The sequence below is a fragment of the Grammomys surdaster genome, unplaced genomic scaffold, assembly GCF_004785775.1.
Source record: "Grammomys surdaster isolate TR1022 unplaced genomic scaffold, NIH_TR_1.0 126013, whole genome shotgun sequence".
Taxonomy (NCBI): domain Eukaryota; kingdom Metazoa; phylum Chordata; class Mammalia; order Rodentia; family Muridae; genus Grammomys; species Grammomys surdaster.
In genome coordinates this window covers 4600375-4608114 of record NW_021620828.1, presented here as the reverse complement: position 1 = coordinate 4608114, position 7740 = coordinate 4600375, and the positions used below count along the sequence as shown (strand labels likewise).

At 45.2% G+C, this 7740-nt stretch overlaps 1 protein-coding gene and 1 pseudogene across 1 annotated transcript; one reads left to right on the top strand and one right to left on the bottom strand.

Annotated features, from left to right (window-relative positions):
• Positions 1-2646: 2646 nt before the first annotated feature.
• Positions 2647-7134, bottom strand: LOC114609998 (C-type lectin domain family 2 member G-like). The gene is made up of 4 exons (XM_028754439.1): positions 7047-7134; positions 4424-4605; positions 3772-3878; positions 2647-2764 (listed from the first exon to the last, which is right to left on the bottom strand). The coding sequence occupies exons 1-4, from the start codon at positions 7132-7134 to the stop codon at positions 2647-2649; spliced, it is 495 nt and encodes a 164-aa protein (XP_028610272.1).
• Positions 7135-7469: 335 nt separating this feature from the next.
• Positions 7470-7740, top strand: part of LOC114609997 — a 1967-nt pseudogene continuing 1696 nt past the window's right edge.

The window sequence follows — 7740 nt, the reverse complement described above, 5'->3', positions numbered from 1 at the left end:
CAAAAGACTATGTCTTTCTCTCCACATGTTCCTAAGACAAAGGCAAGATGGCAGAGACTCCTTAGTCTCCATTCTTTACCCCTCCCCCAAAGAATCACTGTTGCGCTCTGCCTGCCAGCAGAGGTTTTCCCCTCACCCTCCGTCTTTCTCACAATTGAAAGCACCTGAGAACTGCCTGCCAGTTTCTCCCAGGAGCTGCTGGCTCCATGCTTGCCTCTAGGTGTCTCCCTCCCATGGTTCAGACCTTGACACAGAATCTCACTTCTTCTGACTCTCTTATCAAGCCCCTATGTTTCTCTTTTTGAGCTTTTCTTCAAAGTTGGCCTTTCTTCTATTTCTCTAAGAAAAACCAAAGGGGTATACCCTGGCTTCTAGTAGGCCCCTTAAACCCACTGCTCTTAAACCCTTCATTAATGTTTTTCTTCCAAACAGGAATCGCTAAAACAACAATGTTCGTGATTTCCAACCAAAAAATTTCACCTTTTGTTTTAAAACCTCCTTTTCTCTCTAATACTCGTGATATATGTCCAACACTTTCTTCAACTTTTTAAAATTTCTTCAAGGTTCGAAAGTCATCTAAATTTACTTCCAAGGGTTAAATCAACATGCTGATCACCATCTTTTAGCTTTTAATTAACAACTAATTTCCTGTCACAGACAAACTGTGGATGCCTATTCCAGATACTATTAGCACAACGTTTTTCTCCTTCAGCCATCCAAAAACAGACTCAAAGATACCTTCCAGGACTAAAATTTCCTCAAACATCTTTGCCTTTCCAGGAGTAATTTAATGCTCGATATCCAGGCTTTCCAGATATCTCCCCACCGGAGATGCTGCTTCCCTGTGATTATACCGACAGATCCAGCAGAGACAGCGCCACCTCCTGGAACCTGCCAAGCTGCCTTCTCCCAGCCATCCCATCTGACTGAAGACCCAGAGATGCTCGCTAAGACACAGAAACACACGCTGAGATGGAAGACAAACCCAGACCTTCCAGCCACAGATGAACTCTTGCCAAAGTCACGTAGCTGAAGTGACATGTTAGTGAGGAAAACATGTCTATTTAGATTAATCAGATGTCATTACTCTCGAATTGTACAACATGTATTTAATTGATTCAATGATTCCTTGCTTTCCCAACCCAACCCTCAATTCCCATTACCCCTGGCTTGGTTATGCTACACCCCCCAGCCTGAGTGGTGTTTTCTTTTGACTTTCTCATCCAAAATTTTCACTACAGATGACACCTCTCCTAAGAGAGGGAATTGTGGGTGATGAACTATGAGAAAAGGCCGGATGCCTGGTAGAAGAGCTTTAGAACCCCAGCACCCTGGTTTGGATAAAACCACTGGGACGGAAGGCGATTCGAGCTCTTCCTAGGCCTCTAGCTCTCTCAGTTTCATCCCTCCACAGTCCTTCCCACAGAGAGGCCCAGTCATTGGTCACATGGGAGTAACACCCCCACATGTGGCTTACATACGTCTCCTATAATCTATACCTTCAGAGATGCCCCTTCTTTTATGAAAGAAAAGAGGGTGGGATGTGAGGCTGTGGAAATCCTGGGATGTTTGGCCATGCCCCCAGAACCTAGAGACCTAACATGCAGTCTCCATTTAATGTGCATGCTAGGTCACGTAAGGCACAGGTGGAGGGCATGACTAACAGACCTCTGCCTTGAGACTTACATATTAATGAATTACCTAAAGGCCAAGGGTGTGAATAACTAAATTTTCATCTCCCTAGCCCCTCCTCTCCCCAATATAATGGAGCCCCTCCTGGTATTTCGGGGGAGAGCACTTAATTCCAGATACAACTATTATGGCCAATAAAAGTTCCATGTCTTCAATTCCACGTGTCTCCTGGAACTCTAGACTCATTTGTGTGAGAAACTCTCACCGGGGAGCCCCTCCCTGTGCTCCCTGCTCCAGCAGTCCGCGGGGCTCTCTCCCTAGCAGCGGTGGTCCGTGCACCTGAGCCCTGGCGGGCTGCCCTGTCCCTGCTCCTGCTCCAGGGACTCCGTCCTCCCCTGCGCCACTACTCCTGGGACCCTGCGGCCGCCTGCAGCATGCAGGCAGCCCAAGCCCCACGGTGCAGGCGAGATCAAACCATCAGCTGGGAGTGCTGTGGAGTCCTGAGTCCCGCCAACTGAGCCGCGGCTCTGAGGACTGCCCCAGCCGCGGTGCTCAGGCATGCGGGCGCAATCTGCCCCACACGCCAAGCGAGTTTTAAACCACAACATTGTATGAGTAATTTCAGTTATGGTACTTTATAAATCTTCATGTTATGCTTCCAGTTTATGTTTCAGGAACTTAACATACAGATAAAGGCTTACAAATGTTGGAAAAAATTAAAAAAGCTTTAAATAAAAGGTAGATGTTACTAATACTGATGTGATTTAGTTTATTTTTAAGATATGAGTACCAGCTCATACCTGAATGCCTATTTAATTTAGAACCATTCATGATCTTCCAAGCACACATATAAATAGTTCTCAGAGGTAATTATCAACTTTGATGTCATCACACATTATACACTGATTGTGATAATGATTTCAGCAGATTGTTAATAAAGAAGCAACAGTAGATAACATGTTATGTGTCTGTCAGGATTGCTGTGAAATATTCTCTACCCAGGATACAAAACATCTAGCACTGTGAGGTGCATGTGGACCTGCTACAAATAGACATCCTAGGTATGTAGCCCCTGCCACTGCTGATCCTGTCACTCAGGTAGCAATTTTTTTCATGTCCTTGGATGGGAAACCTAAAGCAAAAAAAAAAAAATTAATTCTGCAGATTCTGCCATTGCATTCACTCCTGCTATCGTATCTCACTCATCTTCTCCACTTATTTATAATATGAATGAGAAGCAGAGTCCACAAGAATCCATTTCATTAGATTTGCACCAAGGAACCTTTACATCCTCTGTGATAGATTTGATCACCACACCTCTCTAACTTATCCATATTGAACCCTGTACTATGTGTACAATACTTGCTGCCATGTTCAAACAAACTGCAGCCCTGGGGAGCCTCACAAGCGTGATTTTCAATGCTCTCTTGGAGTATTTTTAAACATGTATATAAAAGTGGGAGAAAATATACCACTTGGTAAATTGCTGAAAGGTCTTTAATTATGGAGGTGACTGGTTCTTTGTTTTAACAATTCCAATGAAATGAGTCTGTTCAAAATGGCTATGCTCCCACTCAAGAGCTGTCCCCAGTGTTCTTTGATGACAAGACCTTAGGGGAGACTCTCAATGCCTCTGGAATCTCTGCTTCTATAACTAGGTACAACCATGCAGAGGACTGATGATAATTCTCAGGTCTGAAGTTCTGAAGTGGTTTCATAGGGTTTTAGAGTCCTTGGTGATCACCAGCAGGGCTGTGTACAACACACAAGGGCAGTTATTATCAAGGAATAATTTTCAAGTGGTGATAGGAGACAACATCTACCCAGATGCTACCATCATGCTAAATATCTGGAATGAAATAACACTATGTAAATGCTTTGAAGATGATAGCTAATAAATGGGAGAGTATTCAATTGACTTAAATTTATGAATTTAAGAATGTGAAGTTTCCTGGGGATTAGCTGTTGCATGAGGTACACAACTTATGCCCAGGGCACACTTCAAGCCCAAAAGTTGATTTTTCTTCCATACCAGTACAGTTGGCTTCATGCGACACTGACTTTCAACCTTTATAGCCACAACTCACACACATCACAACACATGAACACAAGAGAAGGAAAAGTGGTCTGAAAACATACAAGTTGTTATACTCAGTGTTGTCTGTCCACCTCCAAGAGTGTTGTGATGACTCTCTGTGTAGGCCGATCCAGTGGTCGGAAGGTCCCTTGTATCTCCTTAGAAAATTCTGTCATAAAACACAAAAAGCCAAAAATGCATGTGTCTCTTTGTTTCAGATAATGCTGAAGTGTCTCCACTCCACAGCTTCCTCTAAAGAGAAGAGTATAACTGAGGGTCCCATAATTTGAATCCATATTAGTCACCAGTTTTCAGTGGGTTCACTTGACATCTGTAATTCTAAAGTACCAAATGTAATGACACATTTCTCTGTGGCCAGGTTAGTTCTGGGCTAACCTCCCATTACAGTTAGGAACAGTATGCAACATGTGCCATCTTACATGAAAACACTCATGACCACCAGGTATCCCAGGAAAATGCCATATCTGACCTTCCAGCTGACTATGAACACTAAATGAGAGAATATTTCTTGAATGTCACAGGGCTCCAGTCAGAAGTCAAGAATCAGCAAATGGCACACACTCACACATTCCCCATGTCTCCATGTGCTGGGGATGGGATCCTTCCTCATGCTTCATCTGTAACCTCTCTATCTCAAGGTTATAAAATATTCAACAAAACAAACAGATAAACCAATCCCTGTCCATTTCTTACCAGCTCCTCCTGGCTGTCAATTCGAGCTAGTTGGGCCCCTTGTGCCATGCAAGAGTCCTGGCTAGATGTCCAGTTTCTTGAGTATTCAGAAAAGTAAAAACATTTCTTTCCAAATCCAATCCAGTTGCTCGGGCAAGCAGCATAGGTATTATTTTTGATTAAGATCTGTTCTGTCCTTTTTCCTAAAATATAGACAATACAACAAATCATAAAAATCATGTCTTCTCTCTTTTTGAAATACCCTCCTGAGCTCAGCTGTGAGGTGTGAATCTGATTGTAGCTTTCCTAACTGATCTGTAGGAATCCTCTCCTGAGCATGATGGGCCTTTATCTAAAGACCTCCCACTTTGGTCCTGTGTCCCATTCTCTCTGGGGTGCTCACTGAGAGTAGGGCTCCCAGGAAGTGCATTTCTATAAAGGCATCACATTCTGTGCTTTAGATGACTATTTACAACAATAGTGATTGCTACAGCAGCAAGCACTCTGTACGGACACCTATTGGCAGCCAGCCTGATAATTGAGATAGCAGTGAAAACTACTGGGTAGGTAGTGTATACAGTGTGGACATGCTACACTAAAGGATGATTCACATACTTAAGAGGACAGTGCAAGATTTTACTACACTAGTCTGAACAGTGTGGTATGAAAATCCTATTGATTCATTGCTTCAGGAAAGTTCTATTTAATACATTCAAAATATAGTTGAGCCCAGTAACTAAAACCATAGGGTGTGAGGGGAGACAGTGTAACTTCCTGGCCATACTACTTTTCCCTGTCCGCACACTTGCTAGAGGTTCCTCCTTGGAGCTTTGTTCTCCTTGTTCTCTGCCTTGGACAGTTCCCCCAGGTGGACCTATGTCCCTGCATCTCTGTCTAGAGCTTGCTGGATGTCATCTTCCCAGGGATGCTGAGCCCGGCCTCTTTGCACACCACAGCCTGTGTGTTCCTTCACTGCATCTTCCTGCTGGAACCTAAGTTCCCAGAGAACAGGAACTTCCAGTGTGTTTTCTCTGGAGCCCTTCCCACAATGCCTGGCTCACAGAGGTCAGTAGTATAACTGACAGCGTGAATGTGGACAGAATGCAGCAGAATTTGAAGAGTAAGTCACTTACCTAACCAAGGGAAAAAAAACCAAAAAATTGCTGAGAAGAGTATGATCACTATAATGCACCAGTAAAAAATAAGAAGAGACTCAAGGGAGACAATTCTGAGAAATTTTGTTTCATCTGAAAAATATAAATATGAGAACATCAATCTCAAATATCTTTTAGAGAAAAGGATAAATTTACCCTAGAATCATCTGTAGATTTTACTTATACATTCCTAGTGCAAACACCTTCATATAACATCTCAATCTAAAATGATGCCTTTGGCTATCAGAAGACTAGAGGAAAGAGAAACAGAATGTTTGCCACAGCTGGGCAGTGGTGGTGCATGCCTTCATTCCCAGCACTTGGGAGGCAGAGGCAGAGAGATTTCCGAGTTCTAGGCCAGCCTGGTCTATGGAATGAGTTCCACGACAACCAGAGCTATACAGAAAAACCCTGTGCCCTGTGTCGAAAAACTAAAAAAAAAAAAAAAAAAAAAAAAAAAAAAAAAAAAAAATTGCCACAGAACATTCCAGTTATTATTAATCTAAGGCCAATAAAAGAGCATTAAGCAGAAAGAGTGAAGATCATGGAACAAAAAATACAACAAGAGCTGCTCATTCGGTTAGTGTCGTCAGAATAGACCTGTTTAAAACAAAGAGGACCACATGAATAATAAAAAGAAGGGCAAATTAGTGTACCAGGGATGGCAGCACAGAGCTACAATTCTAGCTCATGGGAGGTGCAGGCTATTGAGTCATGAGTTCAAGGCCAGTCTTGCCTAAATATTGAATTTGAGGCTGAGATTACATTAACTGTTCATTCCATCTATCTATCTATCTATCTATCTATCATCTATCTATCTATCTATCATCTATCTATCTATCTGTCTGTCTATCTATCTATCTATCTATCAATCATCTATCACAACTCCTGGGTCAGCAAGATGGCTCAGTGGGTAAAGGTGCTTGCTATTCAAGCCCAGTGATCTGAGTTCAACCCCTGGAACATGCCGAAATGGAGAAGACAATAACCAACTACACACAGTTGTCCTCTGACCTCTAAATGGCCACACAACACCAGCATCACCACTAAAACTCAGAACAACAAAACCCACACTAGCTCCCTTGCAGTTTATTTGGAGAATCTGATCACAGAGCACTGGTTTCGGCCACCTACTTGCTCTCTTTAGGGAATTGAATACATGTGGCTTGTTCTTTTACATGAACAGCTTGAAGCATCCTTGAGGAAGGGGCCTTACAGGATTGTCTGTTTTTTTTTTTTATTCATTCATTCGTTTGTGTGCTTGTTTGTTTTTTAGTCTTATAGATCACTTAGACAGGGTATCCGTCACAATAGCACTCCATCACAGTGTACGCAACAGAGTAACTGATATAAGAGAGGATTCCAAACATCTTCACATCTAGAGACCTGCCCCGACAAGCTAAGGGGCAGGAGGTTCTGCTCCTCTGTGAGACCACAATAATGCTCCTCTATGCCTTTCCAGTTTGTTTCAAATTGCATTAAATATATACCTGTTTCTCCCTCTTCTGGGTGGTTTGTAGGAGTGACCTCTGGATTCACCAATCCTATGGAAGACTCTTCATCCTGTGAGGTTGTCATCTCTGAGATGAGTGATTGTCCCCTACAAATGAAACCAGAGAGAAAGAATTACCTTGAGCAGCAGCAGGAGGCGGCGAGAAGGACCCGGCGGTGGCGGCAGGGGAAGGCGGGCAGGCAGAGGCGGAGCAGGAGGAGGGAAGGTGCTGGAGGCGTTCGCTCTCTAGGGGACCAGAACACGGCCTCTCGCCCCCCTACCCCGGCTCGCGCTGCTGCCCTGTAGTTGGCACCTCTGCCCCGGCCGACCCTAAGCGGTAGTGTTGGAGGGAGATGGCCCGGGACCGCCGGCGCCAGTAACCGGGAGGTGCGGCGAGCCGCCGAGGGTGCGCCGACTCCTGATGCCGGGGCTGCGGGCAGTCAGCACGGCCGCCTGCCAGCCGCTCGTGTGCTTGCCCGCCCACCTCCCGGCTTGCCCGCCCACCTCCCGGCTTGTCCGCCCACCTCCCGGCTTGTCCGCCCACCTCCCTCCGCTTGTCGCCCGGGCCCGCCCACCTCCCCGCACGCTTGTCGCCCGGGCCCGCCTCGCGCTGCCCGCCCGCCTCGCGCTGCCCGCCCGCCTCGCGCTGCCCGCCCGCCTCGCGCTGCCCGCCCGCCTCGCGCTGCCCGCCC

What these genes read in the sequence shown, in the direction of transcription:
- LOC114609998 (XM_028754439.1), bottom strand. Translation starts at nt 7,134, where the DNA reads ATGACAACCTCACAGGATGAAGAGTCTTCCATAGGATTGGTGAATCCA. An exon ending in TTGACAGCCAGGAGGAGCTG is followed by an intron (nt 3,879 to 4,423) that starts GTAAGAAATGGA and finishes GTTTTATGACAG; the next exon opens with AATTTTCTAAGGAGATACAA. An exon ending in AACACTGAGTATAACAACTT is followed by an intron (nt 2,765 to 3,771) that starts GTATGTTTTCAG and finishes TTTTTGCTTTAG; the next exon opens with GTTTCCCATCCAAGGACATG.